Genomic DNA, 20,290 nt, shown 5'->3' on the forward strand with positions numbered 1-20,290 from the left:
AAACAGTTTCATCACGTTATTGTCTCCCCAAAAGCACGTTCCTTGGGTTTGGTGAGTTTTTTTTCTTGTAAGCTTTTGTGGCATTTCATTAATTTCATTTGTGTGTTTTTTTTCCATATGGTTTTCTTTTCTTTTAACTATTTTTTATGTGCTGTCTTGAGTTGCTGTGCATTTGAACTTTCACCGCCACTGTACGTAAGGTACAGGGCTTACTGTATGGTTTGTTTGGACAAAGTGTGAAGAACAGGCCATTGCAGTGAATAGATGTCAGCCCAATTGGATACATATGAGGGAGTTTTAGTTATTTCTATTAGCAGAAATGTGTTCCATCCATTCGGTGCTCTTTTTGATGCCAAGGCTCACTGTAGCTCCTCTGCTAACGTCCGGTGGTCCATGCCACTTTACGTTCGACAGCTTAGGAAGAACCCCCCGACAAAACAGACACACACCGCTGCACACAGAGTGATTTTGGAACGTTTAATCGTTAACTGATTCATTGCACATTTGCTGAAGTGCAGAGTCATCGTCAATGTAAAGCTTTAAAAAATACAATCTCAGTCATCTCTGATGTGATTCTGGGTGCGTTCATGTCGATCGTTTTAAATAAAATACAGTATATGACAGATAAACCTTCTCTTTAGGGTGTTATTCATTGATAGATCTGGAAAGTAAACACTGAGAAACAGGGCAGCATAACTGGTCAACGTCAAAGGTTCATATCATTCATTCATATTTAGGTAGTATAACTTTTTGACATAGTACATGTACATTTCCCTTTGTCTTTGTAAACACACTTGTGTCTTAATGTTTTTCTTTTTTTTTCTTTTGTTTTTTTTGTGTATTCGTAGAGTGTGACATACTGTACTACCCTTTAGAGAAGAGCATAAATTACCACCTTTCCGTTGGCACCTGAATTATCATAAACACCACTCTTGAGCTGCAGCTTTTTTTTTTTTTTTTTTAGCACGCTCCATTTCACACAGAAATGTCCTCTATTCTTCCTTTTGGAAATAGCTCAATAGATTTACAATACATATCTTTTTCATTTTTTGATTAAAAAAATAGTTTGAATCAACTGTACACAATACCAAAAACAATGTGCTTATCCCTATAAGGTATAGTGCTGAGAGTTCAACATGCCCTTCACCATCTGTAGTTACACTGAGCTCTTCTATCCTTCCCACCTTTCTTTTTTTTTTTTGAGGTGGGGTGTAATCGCAGGATCCATCACGGAGGCCTCTCTCCGTGGAACTTCCGGTGTCTGTGCCTGCCGCTCTTTTCCTTGGTCATGTTGATACATGCGTTGTGCTTGTTGCTTTGCAAGTGGTTCCAGTACTTGATGAGTTCATTGGGTTGGAACTGATGTGATGTGATAAGGTGGCTGTACTTACAACTGGAGTAAGACACACGCCAGTGGTTGAAAAGGAACTCGTTGGGAGGGGGTGCTGGTTCGATGCGCAGCTTCGCCAGGCAGATTCCCACGTAAACATCCTCCAGGTGCAGCCTGCGTATGCTGAGCGAGGCCTGGTAGATCAGCTCGGCCATGTCCCCTGAGAACACGTACCCCGTGCCTGAGCAGAATATCGGGTAGCGCTCGCTTGGATACACCTCTGGTGGCATGTACCACTTGCTGTCTTTGTTTCGGTTTGGTGCATAGCCCCTCATCAGGTAGCCAGTGAAATACCTCTGCCTCGGAGGCATCTCAGGTTTCAGCAGCTTCTGGATGAGATACTCTGTATTGACAAACATGTCACTATCTGTCTTCATCACGTAGGAAGCATGTGGGCAGTAGGTAGCTACCCAGTTCATGCCCATCAGAGTTTTGATGGTCAGGTTGTAGTAAGTGTCCTGATAGTCCTGTTGAATGATATCGTGGTAAACGCGGCTCTCTTCCTCGATTCTGCTCTGAAGGAGGGTGTCCGAGCTCTTTCCTGTGCCGAGCAGGAAAAGACGGACAAATCCCAGGCCCATCGCCACACTCTCATTTCCCCACGTCTGGCGGATTGCATTGCGGGCATCGGCCTGTCCTGGCTCTGCGGCTATGAGCAGGATGAGAAAGGGTGTGCTGTCTCTGCACTTGAAGGGCTCGTTCAGGATGTATCGATAGGGCTGGGCGCTAAGCCTCCCGCCAACACCCATCTCCTTCTCTAGTGTGTTGTTAGTACTCATCGAGTCCCCGAGCCCCATTACACCCATTCTGGCTCCTCCTCCCCCCACGCCAGCTGCCTCTCCTGCTGCCCCCTCCGCCTGCTGAGAGCTGAGGTTAAGGAGAGGTTTTGGTGCTACATTCCCTGTTTCCCTCCAAAGGCCCCTCAGGGAGTTGGTCTGGTTCGCCTCTCCCTTGGGGCTGCGGAGGCCCCTGACAGTGTAGGCAAGCGGGTTTTCGCGAGGCCCGCTGTGCCCTGGCAGCCAGTCTTGGTGGCTGAAAAATAAGAAAACAGCGAAGAGCAGGGCCAGCGAGACGAGACCGGCCACGTGGGTCCGAAAGAGGGAGCGCTTGACGGTCCAGGTCATCTTGATGGGACAGCAGTGCCGCCGTCTCCACTGCATGATGCAGGCTGGGGTCGCAGGAGGCTGTTGCTGCTGCTCGAGAATGGGCGGCGGCGGCGGTCACATACAGAAACCGCAAACATGTGGTTGTCAACAATCAGAGGGTTATCTGAGCTGGCAGACAGGTTGGAGCTAGCCTCCTGGTGGAGTCAGGGGAATGTCTGAAGCCCCCCGATGCAGCTTAGAGCAGGGTTAAAATCTGAAAAGAGAAAAAAAGGAGACTGAGAAAACAGCTTTGGAAGCAGCCCAAAAGCACCTCCTATTCACTGGCACAGAGCCACATGCTAGTTGTCTGAATTGCAGGTGTGGTTTTTATTCTACTTGTGGGAAAGAACTGAACCTAATTATTAATTGTGCTTTGTTTTTCTCATGGCTTGTTTTGACACGCTCAAGTGATTTTGAATAAAATCCCTCAGTTAGAGCTTTCTGTGGATGGAGGGTCCAATATGGCAAATGGCTCTCTCGGTAAGCTGACTTAACAGTTCGAAAGGAAGTAGCTGAATCACCGTGAGCACTGTTGTATCTCTGATTGGACAGGGACGAACAACACGGCAAGGCCTGGATGCTGCTCTGAAAATTATGCATACAGTGCATCTGTATGGTTGAAAAACAAGCACTCCCAGGTGTGTGTCTAGTTGCTGAGATACAGACCACATCCCGAATAATTCTGTCTCATGGTTTACACAACTGACAGCCATAACTTTGCACAGTGACAGAAAATAAAGAGAATCAGGAATTCATCTCACGGTTAAACCCAGTTAAAATAGTCAAAACTGGTGGAAGCTACATTTTGGGCTGGCAGATTGGTGGTAGGCATGGTGAGATGGTGGTTCCTTTTTTCTTTGCATGTCATTACTCAGTTTAATGCCTGCGGCAAACTATAAATTGCAGGTTTGGCCCAACGTGGTGCCAGCTAACGCTACCCTGAGCCGCATGGGCAAGCAAGTGTCATCAGCCCCCCGCAGCGCGTCAACAGCTAGGGAGGAGATGCATCTGTCAAAATGAGTTTTCAGGGTCCAGCAGGCAGCGGTGCCTAAGCCTGAGCCAGCCTCTGGCGATAACAGCCTTCACCAGCCATTCACCTTCTACCTCCAGCTTATCAATGCTGCCTACTGTCTAGCTGCGATCACCCAGGCTGCTTGAGGTTGGAACATGGAGACGTACAGTATAAGGAGAGGACAGATAAGGAAACAGTCACACAGTGTGGACAAAAATGTAAGTGATTATGTGTGCTGTCCAACAGGACGTTGTGCACCAAGAGAGACATAATGGCGAGAATGCAACTGACAGACGAGCCACTTAGAGAACTCTATGCCCGGGGTGACAAATTCAAGGTCCACTGGCCAGAATCGGCCTGGGAAAGACTCAAATTTTGTTAATTCTGTGAATTAACAAAAACTTTAAAGTGTTTATTATTACAGGAAAGCCTAGGCAACTACAGGCCAGAACTACTTCTGTCATTTTTACACATTTATTTCCTACAATTTAAGCCCAAAGACTCATGCTGACATATTGTTCATTTACGACAGCAGCCTTTCTTTGTCATATACAAAAACCAAGACATAATAATGAAAATGCACTTCTTTTTTCCCTACATTAAGATATTTCACAGATTAAATGTGTAATTAAACGGCTTTACACTGACTGAAACTGAAGATCAAAGTACGCTGTATGTGGTTCATGATCTAAAATGAGCCTGGCTCTGTAAACGCACTGTTCTGAAGCAGGATTTACCTAAAAAGATTTTGGTATACACGCACCAGCTCAGCGAGTCACCGAGGCAAACAGTCAGTTTGCACAAAAACAGCATTTACTATGCAATATAGTCAATCATATGGATAGCAAACAGCACACACGCAATCATTTTTGTTGGGTTCACTGACAGACAAACCCAGAATATAATGCAGACAAGATTTAATGATACACATGGGAAATACGCTACACACATAATCAGATCTGTGTACACACACAGACAAAAGATGCATGTGCACATCGCACATAATTATATTCACACTTGACGCAAACATCATCACTGCTGTCCACGTTAACACACACACACATGCTGGCAGTAGACACATCACTAGAGAAAACAGAATATGCCAGCAGAAACTTGGAGGTTGTACTAGACTCTAGTGAATATTAATGCAGCAGCAGTGTAGCAGTCTAGAATCCACTTTTGCTTCCTGTGTGTGTTAATTTACTGCCTGCCTGCATTGCCTTTCTTGTTTGTTTGCTTGCTTTTTAATAATTTGAGATACGAAACAACGGAGCAATAATTTGTGTAAATGCTACATGCCAGCTTGCTAAGAGAGAGGTTTTTTTTTTTTAAATCTAAACTTCCAATTTTCATTTTCCTGCTATGTTTGCTCATTCATCATGACAACTGACAAGGAACACGATAACCTTTTCAGGCGAGTGTGCATACCCAGCGCAAGCAATTACAGGAGAATGAGAGAGGCCAGGGCCGGCTTTGTTTTAAAGGTTAACGTACTTTACATTGAAGCACATCCAGCGCTTGAGAGATTTCTGCTGTCAGCTAAATGAGCATGTAGTTCCATGAGCTCTGATGAAGAGTCCACACACAGAGGTGCATACACATAAAAATACGCATGTACGCACGGGTACACACGCGAAATCTGACATCTACCCCACCCACGCGCTTACAACCCTCAATGGATTTCTGACGTTGTTCTGGATCTAAATGCCAATTTCACCGGGAGATCAGGCATCCATTTTTAATTTTTAGCAGTGCAATTTAATCTGCCAATGCCTTTCCTCATTAATTCATTTTCTTGCCTCCCATCAATGTCCCTTCTATATAAGCCAATTAGTTACACTAGTGCTAATTAAAGCCCCAGCGATTCAGCAGCGGTCAATAGTCAGAACGACGCCTGGGGGAGTGGCACTTTGGTAACATACTAAGCATACATTGTAGTGCCTTTTCTCTCAGCCTTAAAACCAGCAGGAAGAAACTCCCAAGGTTCACTCACCAATCACCACGGTTTGCTTACTTTGTTTCTATGCCTGCATAAGCAGCCTAGACTGCTTTTGACTAAACATGTTGTGAGACGCATGCAAAACAAGCTTTGCCGATGTCAATGAAGATATGACCTTCATTTGATGAAAAAAAAAATGCACTTTGTGATAGTGACACATTTTCTTGAGGAAAACGGCTCCCATTCGGGAGCCGCTCTAAGCGGCTGCTCACAGAAGTTAAGAGGTTAAATTCTGCTTCACTGGAACAGGTCTGACTGATTATGTGGTTCATTTGACGTTCCTGTTTCCTCTAATAACACCAGCCTTGAAGCAACCACTACATTTATGATTTCTTTTAATGCTAAACTTACACCATACTGCCTTCATTGGAGTAAAGAAAGCCCAGGGCTCTCTAAAAAGAGCCATCAAAGGCTAAACAACATCGACAAACAAATCCTGAGTGTTGTGGCTGAATGAGATATAACTTGTATGGAAAAACAAGTCTTGTGAAACTATGTCCTTTGGACAGAGAAGACCAAACTAGAGATGTCTGGGCATAATGCACAGGGCTGCATTTGGCAAAACCAAAAACAACAAATCAGCACAAACACCTCATTCCAACTTGCAAGCACGGTGGTGGAGGGGTGATATGGCTTATTTTGAAGGCACAGGAACTGGGCACCTTGCAGTTAATGAATCGAACACGAACTTCTCTGTAGACGAAAATAGATCAGCTACAGCTTGGCTGAAACTGGTTCATGCAACAAAACAATGGTCCCAAGCATACCAGCAAGCCTATAACAGAATCGCTGAAAAATAGCCCCCCCCCCAAGTTGCAATGACCCAGACAAAGTCCAGAAATGATATAGCAAGAGCTTAGGACACCTGTGCATAAAGAATGCCTGTAAACATAAGTGAACTGAATCTAGATTGTAAAGAAGAACGAAAATAACAACTTCAAGTTATTGCTGGTAAAGGTGCTTCTAAAAGCTACTGAATTATGAGGTGTACTTAGTTTTCACAGGGCTGCAGAGTCCGGTGAAAACTTTTTTCACGTGACTATATATGCATCATAAAGCAGTGGTCTCCAACCCCCGGGCCACGGGTTGTGTGTCTTATTTTGAAAGAAATATTTACGCGTTATTCTATATATTCTCCTTCCTTCCTCATCTTTCCCCTCATTTCCCATTCAGTCTAAACACATTACTAAAACCCCTTATTGAACCAGTTTCTACCAGAAGTCTTTTCCTGTTAACAAGTGTTATCATTCTCACATTCTTTGTTCTGTTTAATACCATCGGGGGATGACTGCGACTGTATGAATGAGTGCTACTGTATACACATTAAACTGAGGGTAACTAGAACTGAGTAACTTATCCTAAAACATTTGAAAATTGAAGTGGCAAAAATATTCAAATACTTTTGTCTAACTTAGTTTCAGTAATGCTCAGTTGTACGTGAAAAGTACTTTTACTTGAAAAGAAACTCAAAATAATTAATCCTCAAATTACTTCAGTTTCCTGTCCTGTAACTGAATTGCCTCATCACTTAAGCTTTAACTCCATAAAGTCAGCACTATTTTAACTGCAGTTCTTTTTGACTGAAGTAAATTAGACGAATCAAACGTCAGGTAGATATGCAAATTACATAGATGTTTTTTCACAGCTCTTACCTAATTGCTGAAGTAACAGCTGTTAGAAAAAAATTAAAATCATAAAAGATATGTTGTTGAGGAAATAACGTGTCCGGCAGCTATGACTTCTCTTTACAGCGATGCCCACAACTGACTCATGTTTTCAATTTTCCTGGAGAATGGTCTATTAATGTCTATTGTCTATTCAACATCCAATCCAGGCTCATTTTAGTTGATTTAACCTGAGCTCTGTAGAACAGCTTAGAGCAACGCACTCTATGGGAACATAACTAAATATAACCAGTTTGACAGTTAGTACCTTATTTTATATTTGAGGTGGAGTCAAAAACCACACCCACTAAACAAACAATGTAGCTTTGCCATGCTCACTATGTTTTAGGTGTAGGACAAACTCACTAGTCATTAAACTCTAGTTCATAAGAGCACATGTCTGCTCCCAAAAATCTCCAACAGTGTTTAAAATATGAGAACTGAGACCATCATGGATGTTCTTCATAACAACTGAGTCACACAAGGCAAATCCACCTCAGTTTTTAATGTTTTTTTTCTCCTTTTTTAATTTATTTTCTATTGAAGTCATCATTGAAAATGCAGACACAATCTCCTTATGATCTCCTCAATCATGGACCTTCATCCATAAAGCCCTCCTTTTGACATCAAGTTTGAAAATACCATCAGTAAAGTATCCAGCACAATGTAGTCCATCATTTGCATTTCTGGTATCATAGCCAAACTAATGCATGATTAATAAAAGGCAATCCTAACTTAAGCATCTCCCCTGCAGCTTTTTAAAACTGCATTTTAATTAAAATTTGCCATTTTCGATTGTTTTCTTTCTTTATTGCTATCTTTCCATAAACTGCACAGCACTTTTTCTGCCACTGTGGTTTGGCTCTTACAGCAATGATGCTCAGGATCTTCTATGAGCTCACCTTTAAAAAAAACAGTCAGTCAATTCATGAATGAATTCGTCCTTGTCATAATCAGTTCCTCACTTCTGTTCAGCGGCACTCCACTTCAACAACCTGTCATTTCATTCTTGGGCTGTTGTTTACCATCTGATTGCAGTGAATAGTTGAACATGTAAATCCAAGAAGACTAGTAACCTAAAGACAGGGGTTCTGTTCATCCCTATTCTAATTTCCACTCTGTTACTCTCTTTCTGAATGGCCAGCTGGCAGCTTTACTTTGGTTATAATTACCAAAGTGAGAATCAGGGTTTTCACAATCTTAAGAAAACTCATTTTCTTTAAACAAAATCATTAAAATAAATTCCTTCTTAACTAGGGATGAACCAAAAACAAGTTTCAAGCTCATACTTTTCTTTACAAAAAAAATTGACAGCTAATATCTTTTTGTTGTCTTTTTTCACATTTTTGCCAAGAAAACAAATGAATCTATCCATCTAGTAGATTTTAGCTTGCTTTGATCAACTTCAAATTATTTTAATTTATCCCTTACTTTGAACTATGGCAGGCATTGATCTATCCCTTTGTTAAATCTGATGGCATTAGCCATTTCCCAGTCCAATGCTGCTTCAGTTCTCCAAATCAATCAAACTCTGAGCCATCACTCAGAGAGAAAGATCTTTTCAGCCGTAATAAAATGATCACTGCGGCTGTTCTCCCAGATATTACAGTAAAGTTTACATTCAAGGGTTCAGTCGAGTTGGATGTTAACAGGAAGCTATCTCACTGGTTTCTACCTAAAGATGAGATACCATGTTCTGACCAAAGTATGTCTAAAATACTAAACAGAAAACACATTAGCTGTGACATTTAAAGGGTTAGTCAAGCTGGGCCAGCTTACATATAATGATGTGCCACATGGTGGCTAGCTACATAGCTATGTTTAGGCTAATATAAATACATTAGCACAGGGATGATAAGAAGTTTTTTCCCAAAAGCTTATATCAGCTGTCTCCAATGGGCCATCATGTGGAAAACTTCAACCAACCTCAACACCAGGCTGATCACTAATATGTTTCTATGGTGGGCTGTGCAGCAAATGAAAAGCAAATGAATAAAAAAACCTGAAGAGACTAAGAATTAAATCCAGTTCAGTTAAGGTTTATTTATGTAGCACGAAATCAGAACAGTACTCCCATCAAGGTATTTCTACTGTAAGGTAAAAACCCTGCAATTCTGGAGAAAAATGGCAACAATCAATGTCTCTCCTATGAGCAAGCACTTTGCAACAGTGGTGAGGAAAAACAGGAACACCTTTTAACAGGAAGACACATCCTGTAGAACCAGGCCCTGAGAGGGGAAGCCACCTGCCACCATCAGTTGGTGGTTAGGGGAAATAGAAAGAAAATAAAGAGAAGAGAAAAATGACAGAATAGCAAAACCTCGAAAAATAGACTTAAGAAACAAAAAGACACTTTCACATACTTCCACTCTGCAGTAACAGCTGTTACGTGGAATATCTGGAAAAGAAGAATTTCCACAAACTGACTTGTTGCGCAAGTGGCAAATTCAGTGAGCGCTTTAGAACAACAATTTATTTGACAAATGTTTGTAAAAGGTAAGAGTGCAATATTTTTGTCAGTACGGTCTACCTGCATGTTGTAGAACTGAATCTAGATGTACAAATACATTTATGAATTCTATTCAAATTCCATTTTTTTGACAGTCTACCAAAAGATCTTCCCAAAGACTGTTAGTCAACTGCACATCTAACCTTGGATGGAAATCACAGTGTCACCAAAATAAAGGTCAGAGAAAGATAACACACACACACACACACACACACACACACACACACACACACACACACACACACAATAAAATAAACTAAAACAGAATAAAATAAAAGTACTATCCTTCAGCTATAGAACAGAATTTAATATACTCAAACAGACACTAAAATAAAAAATAGTTGCATTTAAAACTCAGACTATCTTCAGGTTACTGCTTTTCATATCCCCTTTAATATGCTGCTTCTTCTCAACACGTAATGTCACATGAGTCATGACTACATCTGTCTGAGTCTAACCTGCTAGTATACAAATTTAAAAAATAATAATAATAATTTGTAAAATTCATGTGATACAATTTTTAATTTCAATACTGGATTAAAGAGCTGGTACACAGCGTATGCTGCTCCTTGATTTCACTGTTTTCTTTTGTCTCTGTCAATAAATCCAAGTGTCCTCTGTCAGTAACGCTTTACTCAAAAACAAATAAAGAAATCTCGCTTACTTTCTTGTGATATATTTAGTTACGTGGACGAGTCGTTTTATCTGTAGAATACTGATAAGGTCAAAACCCAAATACAAAAGAAGGAAATTTGGCATTTGTTGTACTTTTACAGGTTTAAAAATAAAACCGCCTTGTATCTTTACCCCCACCAAAAGTAAAACATTGTCCTGATGTTTTAAATAATCCACAGACTTGCTGTCCAAGAACTAAAGAAAAAGGACAATTTTCAGACCCTTTGAAACCGTTGTTTGCTGTCTGACTCAGCCTGGAAAGGGCCGGCAGGATAGGGAGGGTTGAGTTCTTGCTAAGTGTTGCACAACAGATGAGACACTCTGGATGGCCAGCTGCGTTTTATTTTTTTTAATATCCTTCATGAGTAGAGCCTGGTCAAATGTGGGCCAGGCCACTTGAGCCCTTTCAGCACACGACATAGCCATAGCTGATCCTTATCAGGTCAGCTGACCCAAATTACAAACTTCTCTGCTATCTAATCAAGAAGTGTTGTTTATATTCTGGTTTTAAGATAGACATTTCTTTAAACTGACTTTAAGAAACACTGTAATAGAAATGTTTTTTGATGCAAAACAAGATAAATTGTTAATGTTTACGACTTCCCCCAAACTGCAGGAAGTTAGAGCAATTTCTCTCAGTCAAACAACTCAAAGTGCTGTGCTGTTGCGAAACGGTACAAATAATTAACGAAAAATGACTCGCTAGTACACAAAACTTTACCTGACATATTTTACCATACAAACAAAAGTAGGGGCAACAGACAAATATCAGATGTTACTTACATCGTTTTCCAGTAAATGTATAAATTCACCAGATAGCAGGACCTCAGACTCTGTTCTCTCTTTCAATTATCTCCATCATTTTCCCCAAACCTGCCTTGATCCTTTGCTCATACCGAGGCTGCTGGTTTGTTAGCTTTTTGAAAACAACCACCTTTAAGAGTCTGATTAGGTTTGTTGCTACAGACGGTTTACTTTGGTGAGTCTGTGGCTTTTGCTCACAGTGAGGTACTTCCACACTAAAGTAACCTCAGCTTGTGGCTGCGAGTGTGGAAATCGGCCGATTCCGACCAATGCATCTCATTTCTCAGTCTACCGTGACATTAAACAGATTCTCTTTAGATGTTTAAAAGCTGATTGGATTAAAAAAAGTGATTTGAAAAAACGGATTATTTTCAAATATACATCAGCGTTCTGAACTCCACAGATGTAATTCAATTTCGTGTGAACTGAACCTTCACCACATAAACTGTAGACATGCAGTAAACATTTAGACTCGTTTGGTCTTTAAATAGCTTTAGGTCTGAGTAATGGCAGTGACAACAGAAAGTATTGAGCAGCCTTTGGACTTTGACCTGGACTCCTGACCTTTTGGGAAATAAAGCTTTGGCATCCAGGACACACCATAGGTGTAAATATTATGCTACAGTGTCGCACTTCTCCTCTAAGTGAGTGACGGACACAGAAAGTACTATCCACGTTAATTGTGCTATCTGGAAACTATCACCGCTGTATTGAACTCTCACAGTACTAACGCCCTGCACATGTTCTCTTCTCTTGGACTCTTTTCGATGACTCGATTCAGACGCCACTGTAATAAATTATAAGGGGGTTTGAAAATTAGACCCTATTAAAGTTTCATAGTCTGGTGGTCAGAGCGAACACCCCGATGGGGGAGGTTAGCCTTTTTTTTTCTCTCCATCTCAACATTTAGCAGATATCCCCCAACTATGCACGGTCTTCAGTGCCCAAAAAGGCTCAGGCAGCTCGTGATGAAGTGGATAAAAAACCTTGTTAATTGAACTGGATCATTGGAAAGTCCCTGGCCTTGCCTCTTGGCAGGTCTACAGAGGGATTTCCTAAACTTGATTTTTATGGAGACTAATACAGCATGCACTACTGACCCCTTTTACTGCTGTACCTCCAGGAATGCCACCACACAAAATCCAGGCAAGTGGACAACATTCATTTTTAGGGGAAGAAATAATAGTGGAATTAAAATAAGTGGTCCCCTGGTACACCTTCCCCACGGGGTGGGTGAAAGAGGGGCTTCTGGAAAGTATCTGACGGAGAGGAGATGCATGATGTTGGGACAAAGGTGCGTGGAGAAATTGATTGATGGCTAGATGGGTACTCGTCAAGGCGGCTGGGGAAGAAAGGTGGATGTAATGGAGGGGAGAGGAGGGCGGGGAAGGCTAAATGAATAATGAGGATGTGGGGGAACCGATGAGACGTGCAGGGCTGCCTACCTCCTCCTCCTCATGCTGCTGCTGCTGCTGCCGCTGCGGTGGCTGATGGGGCTGCGGTCGGCTGAGGGAGAGCGGGGACCCCGGTGCCTGCACCCGCCATCACCGCCTCTCAGGACTGGAAACAATCTGGGCTTTAGTTCCCTTCCCCCTTTTTTTTCTAATCGCACTGACACCTTCGATGCGTAAGGTCCCTCCTCCTCGTCCTCATCCCCACAAGCTCAACAAACCTGCGGGTTTTGGTTCTCCTCCTGCTGCGACTCCCCCTCTCCTTCCTCTCCTGTCTTGCGCCTTGTGCCCGCTCTACACTGCTACCCTCTACTTCATATACGTACCCCCTTCCTCCCGCCCTCACCTTTCTGTTTTTGCGTTGTTTTCTGATTTTATCCAAGTTTGGCCCGCTGCTCGGATGTGTTATTTCATGTCGAAATGAAAGCATAAACACCACAGCATCCCCGCCCCGCACGGCTATCGGGGAGCCCGCTGAAAGGAGGGAGAGTAGAAGCGACAGAGGAGCAGGAGTACGGCTGGTACTTCACGATGCTCGGAAAGCTGGTGTTAGGCAGAAGGGGAGTAATAAAAAATGAGCAGAATAGGAAAAAATATATATCATCTTCCACATATAAGTCCAATCACAGCCAAAACATGTTCCCCGAGTCCTGGAGTGGGAAAGAGAAACAACAACTCATCTACCTTCACCTCCCTGCTTCGGTTTTTCAGTCCGCCCCTTCTTGTTTTTTCCTTCTCCTGTGCTCCGTCTCGGAGCGACCCCCGTCGGATTCCTCAGCCGGGCGAGGTACCTACTGGCCCGGGGAAGCTGGCTGTCAGACACCGCTACACTGACAGAACTCTCCCACGTCACCGCATTCTTAGCGGAGCATCTCACGTGACCCACTTAGTCGCTCATGGTACCTTCAAGGATCGTGGGTGAAAAAATGTCCTCCCTGTATTCTTGCACACACACACACACACACGCACACACGCACTGCGTTCCAGCAAACACTCTTACAATTAAAACTTAATCAAGCCATGCTGCATTTATATTGTTATTTGACATTTAGGGGGCAGTTTTCTTCATCTTTCAGTTTGGGGGTATAATCAAACCGATAACTGAAGTTTTTAGAAATTGCATTTTCATCTTGCCACACAGTGGAAATGCTGTAGACACGTTATGGCAATAATGTTTCATCTTTTAACGAGGCAGGTGTTTTTGCCACAATGGCTGAGCTAAGCCATTGTTTGCTGAAGTCCCATTGTGATGCCTCGAGGCCAGTATTATGGCCTTTGTTATCTCTGTGTTTTGAAATAAAATGTGATAAGTGATATAGGTTGAAGAATGATTGTAACAGATGTTCTATGGAGCCAATGGTCCTAAACTCATAAACTGGTGATCATAAAATAAAGAGGTAGACAAATTAACCCCTCTGGTTGGTGAAGTCCGTTGTTGAGCCTCCAGAGGAGTATTTTTGCTGGTCTTTTGAAACTGGACATGCTGATGACTGACAATCTGAGAGACAGCGCAGATTCAGTGTGTTGTGAATTACTTGGTAGGATCGTTCTAAAGCATGCCTTCCTATTTTGACTTTTTAACTCAAATATTATATACACAAAGACTTAAGAGTAGGGAATGAGTCAATAAAATCATCAGGCAACTGTTTACAAAGGCCACAGATTAATGGAGCTTAGGCCCACTTTGGTTTGATGTAGAAAATAAATTTACGACACACAAGACATAACCAGCAATGCCTTTTAATCCTACGCTGCAGCCTTCCAAGGCATTCAGCCATAGCTAGCTGTGTCGACCTGCCACGTAGTTACATTTCTTGGGAGATGCACATCAGGTTACATGGAAGCATAGGGCATAGAGTTAAAAAAAAAAAAAAGGGTTTCCAGTTATGTTGTAAGCTATGACATAGATTTCCTACAGAAGTCTAACTCGGGCCTTTCTCATAGCTTTCTAATCAGTCAGACTTGCTTTTAGTTTTACAACAGAGAAGAAGCGAAAAGAGACTACAACATCTCAATCGGGCCTCAAACCTGCCTTCTCAGCAAAAAAACTAAAAAAAAAGAAGCCAATGCAGAAGGGTCTTAACCCTGCATTTTATCTGGCTGTCAGAAGACTTTGGTCCTATAGTAATCTATGGAAAAATGGTTTTCTGACTTGACCTCTGTAAACATTTTCTTGACAAGTTTAAGGGCTCAGTCACTCATGCTGTGTCATAAAAAATTGAAAAATTAAGTCTATTTTGTAATCCTTGGTCATACTATGTTTTAAAATGGATGTTTATCCATAGTATCCTCATTAATTAATTACCTCTGGTTTCTCTGGCTTCAAAAGGAGTGCAGTTGTACAGTCTTCAGGAAAACACCTCTCTGCTCCTTTTCATTTTGACCTCAGTAAACTCTTTTTTGATGAGTAATTTGTCTCAAGCTCTAGTTTTATTAAGTAGGATTTAGGGTATGCCTACCTTGGTTTCTTGGGAAGTCACCACAATATGAAGACACAATATTTCTCAGCAAAACACCAAAGAAAACTTTCCACTGGACCCTGAACAATGAGACTTTACCAACCAATGAGTGATGTCACTTTGACCACATCCATCTTTTATTTATTATTATGACATTAACATAACATTTTTATCAATAAGTGACTTAGATGTATATCAAGTATATATTGTATATATTGTGTCTATTTCTTACTTAGTGTATTTGTTACTGTTTATACTGGAACACTGTAACCAACATAATTTCCCCTAGGGATCAATAGGGTATTCTGATTCTGATTAATTAAGATCATTATTGTGGAATGGCATGTAATGGGAAATCATTTATACTTGGACTAAATTCTCAAGGAATCTGTATATTTTTTCCACCTGTAGTGCAGCATTTATGCATTTCATTAAAGCTGCAATCCAATTACAAAAACAATACCTCATGTAAAAAGCACACATAAAGAAATCTGACAAAGAACAGGAAATCAAATACGATGTATCTGAGTCGGGAATGTGCAGTTTTTGTTTGTTGTTTTTTTGCAAGTTTTCTCTTTGTTTAGATCTGAGTGACAAGGTGCACATTTGATTATCAAGGCAAAGAAAATCATGCTTTCTTCTTGCTTTATTCTGATCAATTTATTATCCTTACAATGTTTGAGAAATCAAGAATGATTCCAAGAATCCGGTGAATTGGTGACAGATGTTAAAAAGCAAAACCAAAAAACAACTCCCAACAACCCAAAGCTTAGTTCTTTCATTTTTCCCACATCCGCTTGAATGCAACATCACTCCCTTCTCTCATTTCGCTCCCCCTCCTTGACAACCCACCACACTGCTCCCGCTCTGTGGGCGGAAAAAAGGGGGATTTAACTCGGTAAGAGCATGGTGGCCAGTGGTTGTCTGGTAACAGCTGGATTTGCCTCCATTGTGCTCTTTGTTTAACTCTGCCTGCAATGGTCCTCCCTGGACAGCGCCCTTCTGATTCTAACTGTAAATTAAAAAGGCATCTTTTGCCCCGTCTGCTACATTAGTAATGCATTATGCACACATGATTACCAACTAAATTTAGCATGCTTTTCACATCTAGACTAAGAACAAAACACACACACACTCGCACGAAAACAAAACAACATGTGCTCCCCTGCAGATGACAGCACAGACTTCCTGCCTCCACTTCATGAGTCTGAAACCCTACCTGCCTCATTAATGACCTAAAGACAATGCAAAACCCTTCATCAACCCTCAGTCCTGTTTACACTCATCCACCTCAAAGGACCAGTGTGTTTCCTGATAAGGGATGAAAGCAAGCTCGCCTCTCTCCCTCTCTCAGTAGAAGTGGACCAGATGGAATTATAGCTCGTGCGAAAAGCAGCTCACCACCACGGGGACGGTAAGCCAGCGGGAGAGCGGCCTCTCGCAAGCACTGTAAATATTGTAAGGTACACCGCAGCACAGGAGCACTGGTGACTGAATAATTAATAGGAGCTGTGTCTTTGACAGAAATATTTTGGAGGCCATTAGCTCTGCTACCTGGCCAGTGAGAGCATATTTGTCAAACGAAAGCAATGCCGAGGTGGTGATTGATTTCTGGTGGCTGCCAGGTTAGAGGCAGCGTGCCTTTGTACATTAATATCATGTGGCATCTATCACAGGTCACTTCCTCAACTCATCTAGTCTTGGCTGCCCTGCAAAGACCAGCGTTTCAAAATGTAAATCGTCGTCATTAATTGCCAGGTACCCCCGGGGGCGTCTGCTCCACACAGATATACACTCACACAAATAGATGCTTTTATGATGTTTTTACATTTCTTAGAAATGTCTTGTAGTCATTTCTTTATAAACCATTTATGTCCGTGCCATTCATGAAATATATATTTTTTAAAAGCAGATAATGAGAGAAACAATTTTTAACTTTAACTTTAATTAATTTAAAAAAGAAAAACACTGCTATAAAACAAAAACAACAAAAGTAAAGGCAACGTTCTTTTCTGTGCAAAAACCCCAAGTTCAAACACAAACGACCCAACATTTAACTAGCGGCCTGAGAACCCTTTCACATTTGAATAATTTCTCATTTCTATGCTTTCAGTCATGGTCAGTTCGCCATAATGGCTAGTTCTGGAAAGAAATGCTAAATGACATGGAGAATAATGCAGCTATATCTACCTTTTTACTCTGTGAGTTTACTCATTTGATGAATCAATTGTTTTTTTTCTTTGTTCTAAAGCTTTCTAAAGTGCGTTTACCTCATGCTGCCTTGTACTTTACGTTCTGTCTCTCTTTTTTTCCCTCTTTTCTGACACTGCTGGGGGAAGGATGGGTTGGTTATCTTGAAGCGACGCTTTTTTCGAAATGCAGTCTCAGATGAAATGCGAGCTGTTATTGCTTCTCTTAAAGAGTGCAGTCGCAATATCCTGTGGCAGAGCCTCAAGTACAGGCAAGGCTGTCAGTGAATATTTTCGCCTTGACTCAGACTCAGGCCTCTTGTTCACGGTACAGATCCTGGGGGTCAGCTCTGTTACAGCAGAGGGCACATTACAAAGAATGGATTGCTTCGATTTCATATTATCTTAGAAAGTTTGAAATTACACTATTAAAATGTGACTTTTTTCATTCAAATCATCAGGATAAAGGGACTAAAATATCTACTTCCATTGCACACGAAATCCATAAATGTTCATTTTAGCTTAAATCAAGCAAATTCTTTACACAAATCCCACATATGGCACAAAGAGGAGGAAAAAGGGGGAAAAAAGAATCCCTGAAATGTCGCAACAGATGCATTTGGCCACATTGATGACTAAGTCAAAACGTGTAATGTCTATCACATCCATATGAAAATTCACAGACTGAATTAGAAATGCATGGGAGGCACACAGCTGGCATGCAGTCTGAATAGTAGCATGCCTGTCAGACTGGATTGTCTGGATCCTTGCAGGCTGGCGACAAAAGAGCAGTGCTTACTGCCAATATAGAGAAATAAATTAATGAGAGCCAGCGTGCATGGCTATCAATGACAAATCTTTTATCAGTTTGTGTACAGGTAATTTATTTTAACTCAGTGTGTAAATCCACTGCCTGCACAAATATGCACATAAGATGCTCGGCTTCTTGGCTCAAGAAACCCAGGGCTGTCTGACCGTCAGAGCCAGATATAGATGCGGTCAGACAGTCTGAGATCCAGCCAAAGTGTACAAATAAACCATCTACGCAAGAGGAGCTGGAGGCAAGAGCAGGAAGCCATGAATAGACAGTTACAAGGCAAACATGACATTTATTTTATGGCGGGAGAATATTCTGAAGGGATCTCATAATTACCAGCCTTTACAGTGAAATATAACAACCACAGAAAAATGACAAATGGATGTGGAAGGCTATAATTTTAATATATGTGTTTGCTAAACTTACACAATACAATACAAAAATAACACGATAATTGTACTCACAAAAAGCTGGACCACTGACATCTTGGATGGATTGTTGTATAGATATTACACAGGAAGATGGCAAATACTGTGCGTGCCAAATTACACAGGCAACACACAAATCAGTGGCAGCGGCTCTTATGGAGTGATGAATCCACATTTAAAAGAACAATCCAGCAGCGAGTGTCTATTTGTAAAACACGGCAGAGGCTCTGTCATGTTGTGGTGCTGCATTTTAGTCTGTGGCGCTGGGGAGCCCATTAACACCACAGTGTTCACACCCTGACTAGAAACTCTAACTATAAGTTGTGTGTGTCTGTGGGTAGCCCCAAACAACTGGCATACTAGACAAACCCACATTGTTGTTACAGAATGACAGAATATTTCTCATGTAGATCTGCTGGACCGTGACAGTTGTATTATCATAACAGTGATGGCACCAAACGGAAAAACCACCATGCAAAAATAAAACCACAAGTATTTGCCAGGTTGACAGATAGGACATGGAGATTTAAAGCCAGTCAATGCAGACGCTAGAAAAAAGTTTGCCTTTGTTAGCTAGTCCTCCTAAATGATTAAATATTTCAAAAGATCTGAGAGCAGGCTCATACTTTGACTCTGAAATATTTTGGTATTCAGACGACTTCAGGATTTGCCCATACCCTTCCACCACCGTGCTTGACAGTTGCTATGAGGTGTGGATGCTGTTAAGCTGTGTTTGGTTTCCTCCAAACATAGCACTGTGCATTATGGCCAAACATCTCTATCCAAATTATATTGTTCCAGAAGTCGTGTAAGTTATTTATATGCAACATTGTAAACCTGAGCTGTGATGCTTTGATCTCTTTAGAGAGAAGAGGCTTTCCCCTGGCAACCCTTCCAAACAAGCCATACTTGTTCAGTCTTTTTTAAATGTACTGTCATGAACTTTATGCTTACCGAGGCCTCCAGAACTGAGATGTATGTCTTGGGTTTTTCACAAGTCCTCTGAGCAAAAAAATCCAGCTTGGATTTGCTGGGACGTCCACTCCTGTTAAGAACGCAGCATCGTGTCAACATATAGCTGAATGTTCTCGATCAAAACAGCGCCAAACGTTTAGCTTTTACATGCTGTTGCCAACGTTGTTAACACTAAACTGTTTGCATACTGACAAGCGATACTTACTATCACAACTGAAACCACAACACAGAAGCAAAAAACACAACATGTAAATGAAACCAACAACTTTGCAAGGTTGACAGATTTGAATAGGACATCATTAAAATGTGAAGTCAGTGATGCAGAACAAAGGCTAGAACATAGATTGTGACTTTGGTTTCAATAGATAGTCCTCCATGATTAAATGAAAAAAAAAAAAGATGATTAAATATATCAAAAGATGTGAGAGCTTTTCATCATACTCAATATTATGGCAAAAAAGCTATAGTGCAAAGTACAACCAATCATTCAGTTTTTTCTAGAAGAAAACCTGGTTTGGCTTACCCAGATCTCAACACTATTGAAGCAGTGACAGAGAACAGAACAAACAGAACGAAAGCTGATATCCAAAGAAGAGCTTTGGATACTGAAGCCTGGAGAACTGTTGCTGAAGACTGCTGAAAGAAATTACACAAAACCTTGCCTAAGAGAGTTCTAAATAGGTTGAATCATACAAGTGGTCTTACCAAATATTGACTTTTAAACTCTTCTGAATTGCACAAACTCTGCTTTTATTTTAGGAACTGTGTTTCCC

The 20,290-nt window shown here is 41.3% G+C and overlaps 1 protein-coding gene across 4 annotated transcripts; it reads right to left on the bottom strand.

Moving 5' to 3' along the window:
- Positions 1–456: 456 nt before the first annotated feature.
- On the bottom strand, positions 457–19,592 carry b3galt2 (UDP-Gal:betaGlcNAc beta 1,3-galactosyltransferase, polypeptide 2). 4 transcript variants are annotated; one of them, XM_031757767.2, is made up of 2 exons: positions 19,497–19,592; positions 457–2,749 (listed from the first exon to the last, which is right to left on the bottom strand). In XM_031757767.2, exon 2 carries the CDS (start codon positions 2,548–2,550, stop codon positions 1,228–1,230), a length of 1,323 nt encoding a protein of 440 aa, XP_031613627.1. In that variant the 5' UTR covers positions 2,551–2,749; positions 19,497–19,592; the 3' UTR covers positions 457–1,227. The 4 variants fall into 4 exon arrangements, with proteins under 4 accessions (XP_031613627.1, XP_031613625.1, XP_031613626.1 ...); XM_031757765.2 differs by lacking the exon at positions 19,497–19,592 and adding an exon at positions 13,334–13,500; XM_031757766.2 differs by lacking the exon at positions 19,497–19,592 and adding an exon at positions 12,644–13,500.
- Positions 19,593–20,290: the final 698 nt, after the last annotated feature.

This window comes from Oreochromis aureus, linkage group 17 (assembly GCF_013358895.1).
Source record: "Oreochromis aureus strain Israel breed Guangdong linkage group 17, ZZ_aureus, whole genome shotgun sequence".
In the NCBI taxonomy this organism is placed as follows: domain Eukaryota; kingdom Metazoa; phylum Chordata; class Actinopteri; order Cichliformes; family Cichlidae; genus Oreochromis; species Oreochromis aureus.

Coding starts and splice junctions, on each gene's coding strand:
- b3galt2 (XM_031757767.2), bottom strand. CDS start 2,550: ATGCAGTGGAGACGGCGGCACTGCTGTCCCATCAAGATGACCTGGACC.